The sequence below is a fragment of the Oncorhynchus tshawytscha genome, linkage group LG26 (genome assembly GCF_018296145.1).
Source record: "Oncorhynchus tshawytscha isolate Ot180627B linkage group LG26, Otsh_v2.0, whole genome shotgun sequence".
NCBI lineage: Eukaryota > Metazoa > Chordata > Actinopteri > Salmoniformes > Salmonidae > Oncorhynchus > Oncorhynchus tshawytscha.
The window spans coordinates 1,730,797-1,751,512 of NC_056454.1; the positions used below are offsets into that span (position 1 = coordinate 1,730,797).

Consider the following 20,716-nt stretch of genomic DNA (forward strand, 5'->3'; position numbering starts at 1 on the left):
GGGTTTTGTAGGAGGACTTTGACATCCACTGATGAATGAAGGACTTTTAAAATACATTTGATTTGTAAGTAGTGTGATGTGGATTGAATCAATCAATCACATGTGAATGATTTGATTTGATTATCCCAGATGGAGGGAGTTGACACTTTATTTCAAACACACTTCTGAAAGCGATATATCCGTGGAGAAGCGCTCTCTGCAGTTGATTGGATCCCAGTCTCAGTCATCTGGAGTAGGCGGCTGGCCAAAGCATTTTTATACACTTACAGGAGAAACAACATGGTCTGTCTCCTGGGTAATTCCTACCACATGCTAAACTGGATGTGTGTGTGCGTACGTGTACATACCGGTCAAGGGGGAGGCAAGTCATTATGCTACCTCATCAAACCAAACATGTTTTCTTATCATTACGTTCTCTAACATTAAATTACATGACGTAAGTTGGCAAGTGTTGCCACGTGAAACATTTGAAAGTGTGTGTGTATCTCTTTAATCACGACATGGTAAACAAACCCACAGTTCTGTTTGTTGATGTGAATTAGCTGCTGATGTAGCCATTTGCTATGGAATTGGTGTGTGTGACTGTGTGTGTGCCTGTGAGTGTGTGCGTGCTGTACTGTACTGTTTGGAGACATTTACACATAATTGTCTCAGTGTGTGTCTGCACATGTACGTTTACATGTTTACACCTCTTTGTTTGTGCAAGTAGCTTCCCACCGTCATGTGTGTAACCGAGTGTATATGTGAGAGGACGGAAGGTCGTACACACATGAGAGGCCCTGCCCCGCTACAAAGTTTCTCCCTGCAGGCGGTCACTGAGTCCGAGGAGCTAAAGGAGTTCCTTAAACACACAAAAAACCCATCTGGGTCAGATGGTTTAGACCCTTTCTTCTTTAAAGTTGCTGCCCCTATCATCGCCAAGCCAATCTCTGACCTTTTTAACCTGTCTGGGGAGGTTCCCATTGCTTGGAAGGTAGCCACGGTGCATAATTTAATAAACTAAACTAAAGGCCTTTTTCTATTTTGTCCTGTTTATCAAAAGTGTGGGAAAAACATGTCAATAGTCAACTGACTGGCTTTCTTAATGTCTATAGTATTATCTCTGGTTTGCAATCTGGTTTCCACTCAGGTTACGGATGTGTCACTGCAACCTTAAAGGTCCTCAATGATGTCACCATTGCCCTTGATTCTAAGCAATGTTGTGCTGCTATTTTTATTGACTTGGCCAAAGTTTTTGATACGGTTGACCATTCTACTCTTGTGGGCCGTCTAAGGAGTATTGGTGTCTCTGAGGTGCTACCATTTGTGCTGCTGCCATGTTGTGTTGCTACCATGTTGTTGTTATGTTGTGTTGCTACTGTATTGTTGTCATGTGTTGCTGCCTTACTATGCTGGTGTCTTAGGTCTCTCTTTATGAAGCGTTGTGGTGTCTCTCTTGTCATGATGTGTATTATGTCCTATATATTTATATTTATTGTTCATTTTTTATCCCAGCACTGTCCCTGCAGGAGGCCTTTTGGTAGGACGGCATTGTAAATAAGAATTTATGCTTAACTGACATGCCTAGTTAAATAAAGGTTACATTTTTTATATAAAGGTATAGCACACACAATCTTTAACAAAGCCTAGATGGTGTATTTACTTTCAACATTAAGTGTGTAAACACAAAAGGCTTAAAGGTACCCCTCAATGACACACGGGTAGCTGTGTCTGTCTGTCTGTCTGTCTGTCTGTCTGTCTGTCTGTCTGTCTGTCTGTCTGTCTGTCTGTCTGTCTGTCTGTCTGTCTGTCTGTCTGTCTGGCTGTCTGTCTGTCTGTCTGTCTGTCTGTCTGTCTGTCTGTCTGTCTGTCTGTAAGTCTGCCTGTCTGCCTGTCTGTCTGCCTGCCAGCCTGTCTGCCTGTCTGTCTGCCTGCCAGCCTGTCTGCCTGTCTGTCTGCCTGCCTGCCTGTCTGCCTGTCTGTCTGCCTGTCTGTCTGCCTGTCTGTCTGTCTGCCTGTCTGTCTGCCTGCCTGCCTGTCTGCCTGTCTCTCTGTCTGCCTGCCTGCCTGTCTGTCTGCCCGTCTGTCTGCCTGCCTGTCTGTCTGCCTGCCTGTCTGCCTGTCTGTCTGTCTGTCTGTCTGTCTTATTAGATTAATTAGTAGAATAGCCTAGATTGTTTTGGAGTATGTGAGTACTGTATATTTATACACAGGAAGTAATTCTAGCAGTTTGATTAAAACGGTGCCATTTATAGAATTTGACAGATCAGAAGAGAAACACGTCTCTGTACCATGAATGCAAAAAGAGACTTTACAACACAGTACAAATCAACCCTGTGTCTTTCCCAATCCAAATCAAAGGGACTGACCACATACGAATGAGCTTAAGTTTGACAACAGCATTTACCAATCCATTGTTCCGAAGCCCTGAGCCCCTTGCTAAAACAAAGACAGATAGGCTTGAAACAAGCCATTTAATTAGCTAGCGTACGGATCCCTCAGCTTTGGCTGCGGCATGCAACCAATTACGCATTCCACAGACGTCCACACGTTCCTACTTCACCAATGAGATAGAGAGAGGCCAGGAGAGATCCTCTCTAGCCCTTGCTGTCTCCTCTCATCCCCTTTTCCAGTTAAAAGAGGTAAATAGCAGAGTTAGACAGCTTCATTGGCCCTAGTGTCTGAGGGGGCCGCTCGGCCCCAGATAGAGCTGATTGTCGCTTAAATAGTGGAGCTTTTACCCGAGGCCCAGGCGCCGACCTCTGATCAATTACAGCTGACATTATTGTTTGTCGGGAGCCTTTTTCCTGGACAGAGGGAGTTAGAGAAAGACTCTGCGCTGTGGCTGGAAATGTAATCTCTCTTTTTCCTTTCTCCTTCGCTCCACAAACAATAAATCATTCAGTTGAAGAGATAATAAAGTGACAAGTCGGGGCTGCTTTAAATTTTGTCAAGGGAAATCTAGCCACTCTGTAGCTAAAAAGAGACAGCACTGCTGGTTGGTACCTAGACAGAGGTCTGTGGGTTTTTTGGAAGGCTAGGTATACAGTCCCATATTTTTGGATGAATATGCTATTAATACCCAGAGGATGCACTATTGTTGGAAAAGGTGGTTACAATAGCTGTCTCCATCAGGACTCCTGTTAACACACACACACACACACAAATGAACGTATGCACATGCACAAACACACACACACATACACTTGTGCACGCATTTAGGCACAGTTACCCGCACACCGCTAGAACACCAGCAGGATTAACGATAGAGGAGATTGCTTCGCTGCAGGTTAATGGCTCAGTCATTTTTTATCATTGAAAAAGGTTGCAATTATTGTCCTCTTTTTAATCATTTTAAACCCTTCATCAACTGATTTTGTGTTAATACATGAACCCGCGTTGGGTTTTCCAGACCTACTCCATGTGTTTCTGTCTGACATAACACCTTGTTCATGGTGATCTTTCCAAAGCGTATTTGAATTCATTCCATTTATCCTCTATGATTTGGATCGTTGCTTATTCATGCATGCTCTTCCGAAGTGCTGTATTACCCAACCTAATAGCTCGAGCTGTTTATCTGAGTATTAAGTGATTTGGAGTTTTAATGATGGTAGCTAAGTAGGAGTTCACCTTTGGAAGTCCCTAGGGCTTAGGCCTACTCCAGGTAAATTACTCCAAATGCTGTTGTTTTTGCCCTTCAATAGGAAAGCCACACATGGGAATTCACCTCGCATCAGTTGAACTACTGTACTGGGGAATGACAGTTCTGACAATTAAAACCTCACTTACTTAAATGTTGATCAAGTTACATCCTTTTCACTTTGTCCAAAAACATGTATTGACTTGATTTGTTCATGTGGTAATGTTGGAGAATTATTACATTACAGTTAATCACTGGAAATAAGAGTTGTTGTAGGTGGTAGGAAAAGCAACAACAAAAAATCCACAAAAGTCTACACACACACACACACACACACACATACACACAATAGTTGGCCAAGCTAATTCTAACCCATTCCCTATAAATCCACCATGTAAGTACCTGGGAAAAATACCTGAATCACTTCCACAACAAAGAGAGAAACAAGATGTCTGAAAAAACATCCACTCAAATAAACAAACCCTCAGCTATTTCCCAACAACACCTGACATCTATGACATTGAATCCAACCAATCCAAACTGCGCCCAGTGCCTTTCAGTCCCCAATGAAAGGACTGTATGAACTGATCTTGGCCTACAGCAGGTTCCCTTACAGTCAACTGAATGGGCCTTTATAGAGGAATCACCGCTTGAGGATGGTGGAATGTGACAGGGGGGCCAACACATAAGGTTAAGACCTCTAGGGTCGTCTACTGTGTGCCCAGCCGTCTGCCTTTCAGAACAAGACATACCATAGGATCACAGCTGGCTAGCACAAGAGATCACTCAAGGATGTGTGTGTTTTAAGTTTACGTTTTTATTTGTCGTATGTACGGGACACAATTGGTATACACCGTCCAAAGAAATGCTGACTTGCAGGTTCCTTCTCAGCCGGTGCATTTGAATGACAAAAGTCATATCAGTCTCGGGCTCTCTCTCTCCCCTTCTGTGTGAGTTGGTTTCCTTAAGATGTAGTCAGACACAGTGTGTGTTTTCATGTCTGCATGTTCTTGCACATGCCTGCTTTGCATGTGTGTGTGTGCGCACTTGCCCATGCGTATCCCTCAAAGGCAGGATAGCACTCCCCTTTCTGGCCCTTGAGTACCTTTGAAAGGTAGAGACATGCATAGTTGTCTCACTGTAAGTACGCCTGCCGCCAGGCCCACTATGGTGCTGTTTTAATTGAGCCCAGGAGGTAATTGTTTCAGAGTTGCAACTCCAACGAGAATGGTGGCGGGACATTTAGGTGCACCCTCGCCTTATGCCTTTAATCTCCCTTGCTTCTTCTCCATGCTTGGGGATGCTCACCACTCGGGAATATGCCATCTTTCTTATGGAAATCAACATGATTCAGGAGGAACAGGACAACGGAGGGAAGGAGTACCTCCTTGCCTTTCATTTCACAGTGTCCTTGTCTTTTGAGGATTTCTTTGCGGTGTTGATCGCCTTGCCCCTTGTTGCCAACTGATGTTTTGTCACAAAAGCAGAGTTGTTTTGTGGATTAGCTTTCTGTGGTGGTGGTTCTAGTGGTGTTTGTTCTCTTCTTGTTCTTTAGACTTTTTACCTTGAGCCAAGTTGCTATAGAAAATCTACAGCGGGGCTTAGTCAGATTCAGTAGCTTCTGTGAGGCATTGAGTTTTTTTTTAAAGCACTTCAGTGGAAAACATCTGAGTGGCGATGGAAGAAGACAAAAATGTTCCCAGTCACTTTTGAGCCCACCAGGTTCAAAGCACTCCAAAAAGGAGGTGGGGGTGCTGAGAGCTGTGGTTTCGGGGACAGACACCTAGCTCTGACCTTCTGTGTGTGTTCATGTCCTTTGAAAGTTGTTCATTATACGGTATCGTCTAAAGGCACAGTGGAGCGCCAGCCTACGCTGTTCCCAGTGGTTCCTTACATTCCTGTCCGACTAATGTCTTGACTTTGACCAATTAGAGTACTATTGCCGAAGTGAAATGGAACAAAAAAATGTTTTTGTAAGATATCTGATCTTGTGATGAGGTAATGTAATACAGATTACAGAACGGAGGCGAAGTGAAAATTCCCTGTTGTTGTAAGACTTAAAAATCAGACTTGCTTGAACTGTGGTGTAGCTTGTTCAGCGTGGAGCCGTTTTTCACAGTGACGTGTTTCCTAAATGGCACCCTATTCACTACACAGTGCACTACTTTTGACCAGGGGTCCAAGAGTAGCACACGATAAAGGGAATGGGATGCCATTTGGGACACAGACTGAGATAATTCCTTATGTGTAAGTAGCAAGCGTTATTTCCATAACGTGGACCTTTTGTTCAACACAGAATCATTTACGTGTTTCTGTTTTACGACTGTGTAAAAACCTTTGGTTTTGTATTTGTATTTTATTAAGGATCCCCAAGGCAGCAGCTACTCTTCCTGGGATCCAGCATCATTAAGACAGTTATATACCGTTTAAAACATGACATGACATTTCATAACACTCTACCCAATACATTTAGCGTGGCTTTGAATTATTGTGTATTATATAGTTATCATCATTGCCATTTTCATTACAGATATTGTAATGGTATCTATTATTAACATGTGTTAAACATTTACGTCTCTTATGTTAATATGGAATGATACCCCGTGAAGTGCTTGAGAAGGTTTTGCAAATATTCTGTAAGGAAGGACCAGGTTTAATACATTCTGCTGACATTAATACAGTAAATTAGTGTGATGTTGTTTGATGATAATTATTTGATGTAGTTATTTTTGCATTCAATGGCATGAGAAGGCATGTCAGTATCAGTATCAGGTTATGCCAGCATGGCCACCCAGCTCAATAAATCTTCATTCAATTAAAACGTTTTAAAGTTAATTAGTTACTTTTTCTCATGGTCAAATAAAAATATTAACAGTCTAAAAATAGCAGGTATGTGTAACGGCTTTCTTCCGTCGAAGGAGAGTCGGACCAAAATGCAGCGTGGTGGTTACTCATGTTCTTTAATGAAAAAATAGCGATACATGAAATAACTAAAATAAATACAAAAACAACAAACAAAACGTGAAAACCTAATTACAGCCTATCTGGTGAACACTACACAGAGACAGGAACAATCACCCACAAAATACACAGTAAAACCCAGGCTACCTAAATATGGTTCCCAATCAGAGACAACGAGAATCACCTGACTCTGATTGAGAACCGCCTCAGGCAGCCAAGCCTATGCTAGACACACCCCTAATCAGCCACAATCCCAATGCCTACAAAAACCCCAATACGACAACACAATAAACCCATGTCACACCCTGGCCTGAACAAATAATTAAAGAAAACACAAAATACTAAGACCAAGGCGTGACAGTATGCTTCTCTCAAAGGTATAGTAAGTGATACCACATAACCATTACCAAGACAGGTTTTTACTGAACCCAGACCTTATTAGTTACCTCTGTCAAATGACCCATATTTACCAATCAGCGTCCTCCAATCGAAATGAACCAACCAATCATGCTTTCCATTAACCTATCACCTTTCTCCCCTGTTGTAGGTTTGGAACTGCCCTTCATGATGATGCCCCACCCCCTGATCCCTGTTAGCTTGCCCCCTGCTTCTGTTTCCATGGCAATGAGCCAGATGAACCACCTCAGCACCATCGCCAACATGGCCGCCGCACAGCAGCAGAGCCTGCCCTGCAGAATGGTCACCTCAGTCATCAAAGTAAGCTGTAATAATAATATAACTAAACTATAAAGTAAGACATTATATGACAGTGTTTCCCCAATCCTGATCCTTGGGAACCATAACTGTGTTAGTGCTAGGGCAAAAATATATATGTGCACCCCTATGGGTCCCCAGGACCAGGATTGGAAAACACTGTTATATTCCAACATGGAAGATGTGGCACAGCAACAGAGCCTGCCCTGCAGAATGGTCACCTTAGTCATCAAGGTAAAGTGACAGAATACACACAAACTGTGTATAACAAACACACAGCTCTAGGCATTTAAAGTAACTTATAATGAACTTTTGACTGCGATGAAGGAGAGGGAAGCACTATGGAAATGGCCAGTTGATTACACAGCATCTACTTTCATGGACCTCATTTGTCACTGATGTCCCTCTGTCGCTGACAGGAGCGTGTCCCAGACAGTCCCTCCCCCGCCCCTTCCTTAGAGGATGGCAGGAGGCCCGGCAGCCACCCATCGTCCCACCGCAGCAGCAGTGTCTCCAGCTCACCGGCCCGCACAGAGAGCTCCTCAGACAGGATACGTACGTCCCCCTATTCCCTCCCCATGCAACGAGTCAGACTGGCTAACTGCGTGTTCAGTTCCGCAAGTAAACAAACCCACTCTGCTAACCCACTCTTGTTGTTGTTGTACTGAACCGATAGATTTTAGAGTTGGAGTTTTGTAGAACTCTTCATTCCTGGGTGTGTAGGTTTTTGTTCCAGCCCAGTGGTTACACACCTAAATCAACTACTCAAGTTCTAGATGATTCATTTGGTCAGTTCTATCAGGTATATTAGTGCTGGGCTGGAATAAAACCCTGCACACTATGGGTCCCTAGGACCAGGATTGAAGAACAGTTATTTTGAGTTGTCCACATGTTCAAATTTCAAAATGTGTTCGCTAGCTGTTCATTTCCCAAGACAGGGCATAGACTTGTGAACTCGAACAGACAAAGACATCTTCTAGCTCACCTGTACTACTCTCTCTCTCCTCTCCAGCCATACATCAGAATGGTCTTTCTATGAACCAAATGAACCAAGCTCTGCTGGGCCTCTCCCCCAGCATTCTGCCTGGGCCTAAAGAAGGAGACCTGGCCCACGACATGAGCCATGAAGCAAAGAGGATGCACATTCACAAAGGTAAGAAGTGTCCTATTGCAAAACGTTAAAGAGCAACTGAACTTCCTGATTTGGCCTTGTTTTGACACTTTGTAATTAAGAAATGCTAGCGGCCATGACGAAAGCCAAACGAGAGTTGTCTTGGGGGTGTGGTTTGATGTGGATGTTTCTTGGCTGTGTCTTTCCCATTCAGTCACAACAAACAAGGGCGGTTCAATTAAAACGAGGGAGGTAAGCTAAGTTAGCTTTTCTATCGAGAAATGTTGAAGTTCAGGACTTCTCCCTTCCTGACTGACTCACCATTTTACGATTGTCTGCTAATACAGTTCTATGTGGAGGCCAAAGCCTGCACTGACCATGTGTTTAGCCAAGGTGACAGCAGCTAGCTAGCATAACTTGGGATAGCTGCAGCTGGCTAGTCATTCTAGCTGATATTTCTCTGTCAAATCAGTTATGGCAAGGTAGCAAGAGCCCGTGTCTGGAATGTGCTTCATAAGAAACTCGTTCTACAACACATTTCTATGAAAGTAGTTGCAACTTACTTTCAAAGTTTCAGCACATCATGTAAAGACAGGTTGAATGCCCAGTCTTCTGGCTAGTTTTGTCTCATGTTCTCTGTTCGATCTTTCCCGGGTGAAAGCCTACTAATATCCCTACAGGTGTAGCCAAAACATTTGATGTTGTAAATATCATATTGATGTGCTTATGAAAACAGTATGCCCACACGTTCAAGTGTTATTGTCACGTGCAAAAGTACAGTGAAATGCCTTTCTGCAAGCTCTTTCCCAACAATGGGTTCATCAATATCAATAGTACACATTATACTATGAAACAAAGTGAAGTAGAAGAAAAATACATGAGAAATATAAATAAGAAGAACAAGCTATAAACAGGGCCAGTTCCAGGGTCAGTGCCAATTCCATTTGCAGGGATAGTGGAGTGGTAGGGGAAGATATGTAAAGGGACAAGCTGAATAGGCATCAGGATAAATGATAAACAGAGTAGTAGCAGCGTATATGATGATTGTATGTGAGTGTGTGTGTAGAGTCAGTATGAATGTGTGTTACCTGTGTGTGAGCAAATGAAGGTGTGTGTGTGAGCAAATGAAGGTGTGTGTGTGTGTGTGTGTGTCAGTGAGAGTGTGTGTGAGTGCCAAAATAAAAAGGTCAATGCAGATAGTCTGTGTAGCCATTTTGTTAGCTATTTAGTTGTCATATGGCTTTGGGAAGCTGTTCAAGAACCTGTTGGTGTCAGACTTGTTGCTCCAGTAGAGAACAGTCTATGGCTTTGGGAAGCTGTTCAAGAACCTGTTGGTGTCAGACTTGTTGCAGACTTGGCTTGCTGTTCAGGAACCTGTTGGTGTCAGACTTGTTGCTCCAGTAGAGAACAGTCTATGGCTTGGGGAAGCTGTTCAGGAACCTGTTGGTGTCAGACTTGTTGCTCCAGTAGAGAACAGTCTATGACTTGGGGAAGCTGTTCAGGAACCTGTTGGTGTCAGACTTGTTGCTCCAGTAGAGAACAGTCTATGGCTTGGGGAAGCTGTTCAGGAACCTGTTGGTGTCAGACTTGTTGCTCCAGTAGAGAACAGTCTATGGCTTTGGGAAGCTGTTCAAGAACCTGTTGGTGTCAGACTTGTTGCTCCAGTAGAGAACAGTCTATGGCTTGGGGAAGCTGTTCAGGAACCTGTTGGTGTCAGACTTGTTGCTCAAAGACTTGTTGGACAAAGAGGATCTACTTTCACATTTAAATGTTCTTACTCTCCCTACAATCTGTTTCTCAAGTCTGTTTTGACCTAAAATAACAGAGAATAATAAGACAAGGGAGAGCGACAAAGAGGATCTACTTTCACATTTAAGTGTTCTTACTCATTTCATTGCAGAATTAACGGAGGACACTGGTAACAAAAAGATGTACAACATTAAGAAGAGCCCACAGAGTGGTAGTTCAACAGGAAAAAGGGTTGAGCAACACTGGCTTAAAATGTTTTCTTCAAAATATTGTTACACATGCCGTACTTTGAATGCTCCAACTAGCACATGTTGCTTGTAAGAGCTCTTGCAGCACAGCAGCCTCTGGCACTTGCAAGAACTAGTTGAGAGGAGGGTCAGGTTCTCCACCTGGCCTCTCCTCCTCCTCCTCCTCCTCCTCCTCCTCCTCCCTCTCTGAACTGAGCCCAGAACTGCTCCCTGGTCTTGGTCTTCTCCACCTGGCCTCTCCCTCTCCTCCTCTCCCTCTTTTCCTCCTCCTCCTCCTCCTCCTCCTCCTCCCCTCCTCCTCCTCCCTCTCTAAACCGAGCCCAGAACTTCTCCCTGGTCTTGGTCTTCTCCACCTGGCCTCTCCTCCTCCTCTCCCTCTTTTCCTCCTCCTCCTTCCTCCTCCTCCTCCTCCTCCTCCTCCTCCTCCTCCTCCTCCTCCCTCTCTGAACAGAGCCCAGAACTGCTCCCTGGTCTTGGTCTTCTCCACCTGTCCTCTCCCTCTCATCCTCCTCCTTAATCTTGAATGCGCCCAGACCCATTGAGTCATCGAGGTCCTGGTGAATGTTTTATGGCGAGGAGTGATGCCATTGTCGCAGGGACATACAACACGGGTTGTTTTGCTTGAAGTTATTCTAATGAAGTGTGCTGTTCCTCTGTTAAACTGAGACATTTGCACATGTTTGAACATGCTCTCTTATGGCCAGGAAGTGTACATCCTCCTTTTGGAATACTTTGAAAGCCATGTCAGGGGAGGTCTGCCTCCAGGTAAAAGGCTGCCACAGATCTGTAGACTTAGACACGTTTGTCACTCCATGATGATACATAAATTGACAATACAAAACACGTTTTAAAAGCAACATTGTAGACCAATCAAATAGAGTTTTGAGACACTGAAAGCAGTAATAGCAACATAGCACATTATATAGTTTTGAGTCCACTATAATCTATAATACATGTAGGCCTACCTGTACGTGGCACAGAACGCTTAGAGGCCCTTAGCATTTGGGTACCGGTTCACCTCCACCTCCTCAGCCAATGCAGCCAACACTGCACTGAGGTTTCGCTGAAGATTAGCCACGGCCAGGTGCTGGGACAGCCAGCAAACATCCTTCATTTCCTGCAAAATACATTTATTTTGAGTGTAGATGCAGTAGGTAAACGATATGAGACCAGAGTGGCCAAGTGAAGAAATCTCACCTTCACTTTTAAGTACAAGACTTCTGTCTTGTTACTGCTTTTGGCAAAGTAACTATGGAGCTGCTGCAGGTGCTCCTTGATAGTGTCCATATAGGGGACCTCAGCTGATGCATCTTTACAGGCCAGAGCAAGGCGGTGGGCAGCACTAGCCACAGACACCAACCACGGGAATGTGTTGCCACACCAATATGTTGTCCTGTTTGAAAATAATTTGTATCACAAGACATGCTGTAAATAAAACTAAGACAGAAAAACATTGTTACTCATGGATGGTGTCTGGCTGGCCATCAGGGACTGACACCAGGTCCAGGAACTAGTTGTAAAGGTGTCCCTCTTGGTCCATGTATGTGGAAAACATCATTACTCATGGATTCTGTCTGCCTGGCCATCAGGGACTGACACCAGGTCCAGGAACTAGTTGTAAAGGTGTCCCTCTTGGTCCATGTATGTGGAAAACATCATTACTCATGGATGCTGTCTGCCTGGCCATCAGGGACTGACACCAGGTCCAGGAACTAGTTGTAAAGGTGTCCCTCTTGGTCCATGTATGTGGAAAACATCATTACTCATGGATGCTGTCTGCCTGGCCATCAGGGACTGACACCAGGTCCAGGAACTAGTTGTAAAGGTGTCCCTCTTGGTCCATGTATGTGGAAAACATCATTACTCATGGATGCTGTCTGCCTGGCCATCAGGGACTGACACCAGGTCCAGGAACTAGTTGTAAAGGTGTCCCTCTTGGTCCATGTATGTGGAAAACATCATTACTCATGGATTCTGTCTGCCTGGCCATCAGGGACTGACACCAGGTCCAGGAACTAGTTGTAAAGGTGTCCCTCTTGGTCCATGTATGTGGAAAACATTATTACTCATGGGTGACTGTAGAATATTACTGTAACAAATTATTTTGTAATTCTTATTGAAAAATACCTGACATGTAAAATCCAGCTGCGTATTAGTTGCCACATATGTAGTTTCATTTGCCTCCAGACCAATGGCTACAGATGTCTGGATGGCATGGAGGATAGGCTCCTCCACATCTTGAGCCAGAATCTTCAACATTTCGTCCACTATCATGTGTGACCTGTAGTTTGTGTTATTGCCAGTCTTCAAGTAAATGAGAATAATGTGAAATAAGATGGGTGACATTTAAATAACAAGTAAAGAAAATATGAACAAAAACACAAACAAAAACACAGAATTGTGGAGCCCACATTCACTTTGAGCTTTGTGAAATAGTCACAACCCAGCAATTCAGCAAGATCCAGCAGTTCTGTCAGCATTGCATGAGCCCTCACACTTTCCATGTGGTTCTCTGTCCCTGGGTACTGTTTAAAGTCCAGCCAATGAATCTGGGCCCCTATTTCAATATAAGGGCACTTTGACACACCCCTCTTAGCAGCCTGCCTATGTTGATGGCACAGGTGGGAGAACGTTCCTAGACGGGATGAAGAGTGTAGTTTAGTGGAATTACTGGTGTCTGGCGCAATACCTATTATAGATAGGAAGCATTACAACACTACACATAATGCTGTAGACTAGTACAGACTAAATATGCACAAACATTTTTAGCCCTTGGCCCAATTAAAGGAAATATGACTAACCAAATTGCGTATTGTATAGCCACGGCTTCAGTCTGTCATTTTTAAGCCACTTTGGGTCCCATCCAGATTTGCGGAGGTGCGCACTTGGCCTTACTCCTGTCTCCTCCTCTCTTTTATCTACTCTTCTCCTTTTCTCAATCAAATTTCAATCAAATGTATTTGATGTCACAAAGTGCTGTACAGAAACCCAGCCTAAAACCCTAAACAGCAAGCTATGAGGGATGACTCTTCCGGCTGTGCCGGGTGGAGATTATAACAGAACATGTCCAAGATGTTCAAATGTTCATCGATGACCAGCAGGGTCAAATAATAATACTCACAGTGGTTGTAGAGGGTGCAACAGGTCAGCACCTCAGGAGTAAATGTCAGTTGGCTTTTCATAGCCGATCATGAACAGGTCGGGGTTCCATAGCCTCAGGCAGAACAGTTGAAACTGGAGGAGCAGCACGGCCAGGTGGACTGGGAACAGCAAGGAGCCATCATGCTAGGTAGTCCTGAGGCATGGTCCTAGGGCTCAGGTCCTCCAAGAGAACGAGAGAGAGAGGGAGAGAATTAGAGAGAGCATACTTAAATTCACATAGGACACCGGATAAAACAGGAGAAATACTCCAGATGCAACAGACTGACCCTAGCCCCCCGACACAAACTATTGCTGCATAAATACTGGAGAATGAGACAGGAGGGGTCGGGAGACATCTGATGATACCCCCGGACAGGGCCAAACAGGCAGGATATAACTCCACACACTTTGCCAAGGCACAACCCCCACACCACTAGAGGGATATCTTCATCCACCAACTTACTGTCCTGAGACAAGGCCGAATATAGCCCACAAAGATCTCCCCCTCGGCACGAACCCTAGGGGGCGCCAACCCGGACAGGAAGATCACGTCAGTGACTCAACCCACTCAAGTGACGCACCCCTCCTAGGGACTGCATGGAAGAGCACCAGTAAGCCAGTGACTCAGCCCCTGTAATAGCGTATGAGGCAGAGATTCCCAGTGGAGAGAGGGGAACCGGCCAGGCAGAGACAGCAAGGGTGGGTCGTTGCTCCAGTGCCTTTCCGTTCACCTTCACACCTCTGGGCCAGACTACACTCAATCATATGACCTACTGAAGAGATAAGTCTTCAATAAAGACTTAAAGGTTGAGACGGTTCTGCGTCTCTCACATGGATAGGCAGACCATTCCATAAAAATAGAGTTCTATAGGAGAAAGCTTGCTTAGAAATTCTAGGGACAGTAAAGATGCCTGCGTCTTGTGCGTATGTGTAGGTATGTACGGCAGGACCACATTGGAAAGATAGGTAGGGGCAAGGGCATGTAATGCTTTGTAGATTAGCAGTAAAACCTTGGAATCAGCCCTCGCCTTAACTTTAAGCCAGGCTAGGACTGGAGTAATATGCAACATTTTTTTGCTTCTAGTCAAGATTCTAGCAGCCGTGTTTCACACTAACTGAAGTGTATTTAGTGCTTTATCCGGGTAGCTTGAAAGTAGAGCATTGCAGTAGTCTAACCTAGAAGTGACAAAAGCATGGATACATTTTTCTTTTGCAATGTTACGTAGATGGAAAAAAGCTGTCCTTTAAACAGTCCTGATATGTTCGTCAAAAGAGATATCAGGGTCCAGAGTAACGCCGAGGTCCTTCACAGTTTTATTTGAGACGACTGCACAACCATCAAGATGAATTGTCTGATTGAAAAGAATATCTCTTTGTTTCTTGGCACCTAGAACAAGCATCTCTGTTTTGTCCGAGTTTAAAAGTAGAACATTTACCACCATCCACTTCCTTATGTCTGAAACACAGGCTTTCAGGGAGGGAAATTTTGGGGCTTCACCATGTTTCATCGAAATGTACAGCTGTGTGTCGTCCCCATAGCAGTGAAAGTTAACATTATGTTTCCAAATTAAATCACCTAGAGGTCAAATATATAGCAAAAACAATAGTGGTCTTAAAATAGAGCCTTGAGGAACACCGAAATGTACAGTTGATTTGTCAGAGGACAAACCATCTACAGAGACAAACTGATATCTTTCCAACAGATAAGATCTAAACCAAGCCAGAACTTTTCCATGTAGACCAATTTGGGTTTCCAATCTCTACAAAAGAACGTGGTGATCGATGGTATCAAAAGCAGCACTAAGGTCTAGGAGCACGAGAACAGATGCAGAGCCTCGGTCTGACGCCATTAATAGGTTATTTACCACCTTCACAAGTTCAGTCTCAGTGCTATGATGGGGTCTAAAACCAGACTGTAGCATTTCGTATACATTGTTTGTCTTCAGGATTTTTTTCTTTTTCTAAAATGTTTGAGAGGAATGGAAGATTCGATATAGGCCGATAGTTTTTTATATATTCTGGGTCCAGGTTTGGTTTTTTCAAGAGAGGCTTTATTACTACCACTTTTAGTGAGTTTGGTACACATCCAGTGGATAGAGAGCCGTTTATTATGTTCAACATAGGAGGGCCAAGCACAGGAAGCAGCTCTTTCAGTAGTTTAGTTGGAATAGGGTCCAGTATACAGCTTGAAGGTTTAGATGCCATGACTATTTTAATCAATGTGTCAAGAGATATCGTATTAAAAAACTTGAGTGTCTACCTTGATTCTAGGCCTTGGCAGTGTTGTGCAGACTCAGGACAACTGAGCTTTGGAGAAATACACAGATTTTCGTCTTCCACATCCCCTCCTGGCTCTCTCCTTTCCTCTGTTCCACTCTGCTCTCCTCTCTCCTTCCATCTCCCCTCCTGACTCTCTCCTCTTCTCCACTCTGCTCTCCTCTCTCCTTCCATCTCCCCTCCTGACTCTCTCCTCTCCTCTTCTCCACTCTGCTCTCCTCTCTCCTTCCATCTCCCCTCCTGACTCTCTCCTCTCCTCTTCTCCACTCTGCTCTCCTCTCTCCTTCCATCTCCCCTCCTGGCTCTCTCCTCTCCTCTGTTCCACTCTGCTCTCCTCTCTCCTTCCATCTCCCCTCCTGGCTCTCTCCTCTCCTCTTCTCCACTCTGTCCCTCATGCATCCCTTCCTCACTCCCGAGATTCTGCCTCTTCTCTGTCTTGTAAAGTAAGCCATACACTTGTTATAACAATTATAGCTTAAACTTTTAAAGAGCTAACGAAAGAAAGTTTAATTTAATTCATGCTGATTTGACGTTAGCTAGCTAAGTTAAGTTAAGCTAAGCTAACCTGACCATTTTGTCCCTGATCCCCCTTTCTCTTTCGCTGCTGGAAATATTACAATAAACTCATCTGAGAAAAAAAACATCCAATCGAACACAGATAAATGCAGCTGTCTTGCTTACACTTGATACAGTTCCAAACAAACAAGCTAACTTGCTAGACTAGTAACTTTAGTTTTGTCATCAAAATACTTGTGGATATTATATAGCTAATTGCCGTTACAATTGTGGCAGCAATATTATAGATCTAAATCATATTAGCAGAGTTTATAGGTTATAGCCAGCTCATGTAGTTAACTAGCTAATGTTAGTCAAACAAACAAGCTCACATACATTTCTTGCAGTTTCTCACACAGGTGCATTCTGAAGTGATTCAAGTGAATTGTGTTTTGTGCTGCAGTGTCTGTATCGAGCGCTGGTCACTGGTGCGCTGTGCTTCTTAAATTGCAGACTGACAGTTATAACCTTCAGAACTGCGTTGAACCCAGACAGATGATCTATTTCCCGAGAAAAGTGAATGTGCTTTACAGAACTTTATTGAAACTATGTTTGGTAGAAATAGGATATTTATGACACAACAGTGGTTGGCCTGTTCACCGACGATGAGACAACCTATAGGGAGGAGGTCAGAGACCTGGCAGTGTGGTGCCAGGACAACAACCTCTCCCTCGACGTGATCAAGACCAAGGAGATGATTGTGAACGACAGCAAAAGGAGGACCGAGCACATCGCCATTCTCATCGACGGGGCTGTAGTGGAGCATGTTGAGAGCTTCAAGTTCCTTGGTGTCCACATCAACAACAGACTATCATGGTCCAAACACACCAAGACAGTTTGTGGAAGGCATATGACAAAGGCTATTCCCCCTCAGGATACTGAAAGATTTGCCATGGGTCCTCAGATCCTCAAAAAGTTATACAGTTGCACCATCAAGATAATCCTGACTGTTGCATCACTGCCTGGTATGGCACCTGCTCTGCATCGGATTACCAGGCACTACAGAGGGTAGTGTGTATGGCCCAGTACATCACTGGGGCCAAGCTTCCTGCCGGTGTCAGGCCCTAAAAATTATCAAAGGCTCCAGCCACCCTAGTCATAGACTGTTCTCTCTGCTACCGCATGGCAAGTGGTACCGGAGCAAAGATTGTATTTTTTGGAGAAATGTCCTCTGGTCTGATGAAACAAAAATAGAACTGTTTGGTCATAAAGACCACCGTTATGTTTGGAGGAAAAAGGGGGAGGATTGCAAGCTGAAGAACACCATCCCAACCGTGAAGCACAGGGGTGGCAGCATCATGTTGTGGGGATGCTTTACTGCAGGAGGGACTGGTGCACTTCACAAAATAGATGGCATCATGAGGGTGGAAAATTACGTGGATATATTGAAGCAACATCTAAAGACCTCAGTCAGGAAGTTAAAGTTTGGTCGCAAATGGGTCTTCCATATGGACAATGACCCCAAGCATGCTTCCAAAGTTGTGGCAAAATGGCTTCAGGATAACAAAGTCAAGGTATTGGAGTTGCCATCACAAAGCCCTGACCTCAATCCTATAGAAAATGTGTGGGCAGAACTGAAAATAGCATGTGCGAACAAGGAGTCCTACAAACCTGACTCAGTTACACCAGCTCTCTCAGGAGAAATGGGCCAAAATTCACCCAACTTATTGTGGAAAGCTTGTAGAAGGCTACCTGAAATGTTTGACCCAAGTTAAACAATTTAAAGGCAATGCTACCAAATACTAATTGAGTGTATGTAAACTTCTGACCCACTGGGAATGTGATGAAAGAAATAAAAGCTGAAATAAATCACTCTCTACTATTATTCTGACATTTCACATTCTTAAAATACAGTGGTGATCTTAACTGACCTAAGACAGGGCATTTTTACTCGGATCAAATGTCAAGAAATATGAAAACTGAGTTAAAATGTATTTGGCTAAGGCGTATGTAAACTTCCGACTTCAACTGTATCAAAGCTGCAGGCTAAAGTTAAATCTAGAAAGTTAAATCCTACCCATGCTAGATTACGGAGACATACTTTATAGATCAACAGGTAAGGGTGCTCCCGAGCGGCTAGATGTTCTTTACCATTCGGCCATCAGATTTACCACCAATGTTCCTTATAGGACACATCACTGCACTCTATACTCTTCTGTAAACTGATCATCTCTGTATACCTGTCGCAAGACCCACTGGTTGATGCTTATTTATAAAACCCTCTTAGGCCTCATTCCACCTTATCTGAGGAATCTACTGCAGCCCTCATCCTCCACATATAACACCCGTACTGCCAGTCAGATTCTGTTAAAGGTCCCCAAAGCACAAACATCCCTGGGTCACTCGTCTTTTGAGTTCGCTGCAGCTAGCGACTGGAACGAGTTGCAACTTGTCCAGTTTGAGTGCTTATCTCTTCATTCAAAGACTCAATCATGGACACTCTTACTGACAGTTGTGGCTGCTTTGTGTGATGTGTTGTTGTCTCTACCTCCTAGCCTTTGTTTGTGCTTTTGTCTGTGCCCATTAATGTTTATACCATGTTTTGTGTTGCTATAATGTTGTGTTGCTACCATGTTGTTGTTATGTTGTGTTGCTACCATGTTGTATTTTCATGTGTTGCTGCCTTGCTATGTTGTCTTAGGTCTCTCTTTATGTAGTGTTGTGGTGTCTCTCTTGTCATGTGTGTTTTGTCCTATATTTTTATTGTATTTATTTGTATTTTTAATCCCAGCCCCCGTCCCTGCAGGAGGCCTTTTGGTAGGCCGTCATTGTAAATAAGAATTTGTTCTTATCTGTCTTAGCTAGTTAAATAAAGGTTCAAACATTTTTTTTAAAATGTTTTATTCGGAGCATGTGACAATTACAATTTGATTTTATTATGTTAGTTCTACCTGACACGCATCTCGAACAAATATTACATTTCTCACTTGTGCTCTCTAGAGATGTAAACATCTACATTGTAAACTAGTCTAGCTGTTAGGTCGCCTACTTATGTTTAGTTTTTTTGTCAGCGCTACCTGTTATTTAGACTGGTTTATGGAATGAGTGTAGATGTGTTCCGTGGTGTGTTTGGATGACGAAGTTCGCATTTATCTTTTACAATAAAATGTGAAATTGAGGAATAAAGTTTTGAAGACCCTTATTTCTACCATCAGTACAAAACAGTGTTCTTTAGTCACGTTTGTTGCATCATACGCTCTGTTGCTACTGTTCCAATCACGTTTGTGATCGTACGCTGCAGGGACCACTCAACAATGATCACAAATATGTGATCGTACGCATCAAAGGGCTAGACTCTTACCCGTATTCATGAATGAACGCTTCACGGCAGACTGCAACCCCTTTCATTAAATAAGACATCCTGTGACATTTCCATTTTGTTTGTACAGCTTGCTTTGCCCATTGTGTCAAGTCATTCTGGTTCAACTGGTCAACTTCTTCCGTGACAAAAACGCCATTTCTTCCCTAACACGGTCATCAAAAGACTCTACAATGTCTGGTTCAATCAAAATGTTTTTACCAAAATTAAGGATTTCCTCATTGTCTGATTCATTTTCAGAGTCTGATCAGCTCATGTTATAGACAGGTGCTACATGGCGGATCAATCTGAACTAATTTCTCGCCATGTCCAGCCCATTTATTATCTCAGCCAATCATGGCGAGTGGGAAGGTTCCTGACTTTTTCCGTGGTGAAACAAACTAGGCTCGTAATTTAACAATTATATTTGTATTTACAGATGTCATCCAAGTTTGTTATTAAGGCACATGGAAAGTTCACATGTTTGAGAAGGCAGTTCTATAAAAAACGCATTTTGATTTTTTTAAAATAAGTTAAAATGCGTCTCCTCTGAAGTAGTGCAATGCCATGGTATTGCTAAGCGATTTGTGTTTTTTGATGTCAGTTCAGTTTCGGTTCGATTATTAAAAAATAATCATGGATTTTCTGTTTCTATATATATTTTTAGACATTAAATTCACTATGCATTATGTTGGTTGAATGTTGTAACAACACTGAAAACAATTAATAAAAGTCCTGTGATTTTAGTTTCTGCCTGTTACTGCTTATCACTTAATATCCATCATTTGTTCACATTACTTTACTTTAATAAATTATTTGTTTTAATTGATGACTTTATTATGTCATTCCAAGTCATCATCTCATTTCTATAGAAATGTTGTCTATGCTGTCTGACAAAATCACTATTTTATTTGTTCTTTAAAGTAAATTAGGCATACTTTTATGACTGCTGAATACCAATTACCAATCACTTAGATCATGTATTTTCAGACTTGCAATGCAACTGTTTTCTGTCCCTCTCGATTAGGCATTCTCTCTTCTCT

General features: G+C 43.3%; 1 protein-coding gene across 2 annotated transcripts in view; it reads left to right on the forward strand.

The window, feature by feature from the left end:
* Positions 1–20,716, forward strand: part of dachd (dachshund d) — a 317,668-nt gene that overhangs the window by 218,326 nt on the left and 78,626 nt on the right. The window contains exons 4-6 of one of the 2 annotated variants that reach the window (XM_042306339.1): positions 7,128–7,297; positions 7,714–7,915; positions 8,307–8,447. In XM_042306339.1, coding sequence (XP_042162273.1) covers positions 7,128–7,297; positions 7,714–7,915; positions 8,307–8,447 — 513 coding nt within the window. The remainder of the gene's footprint in view (positions 1–7,127; positions 7,298–7,713; positions 7,916–8,306; positions 8,448–20,716) is intronic. The other variant, XM_024388635.2, reaches the window with a different exon arrangement.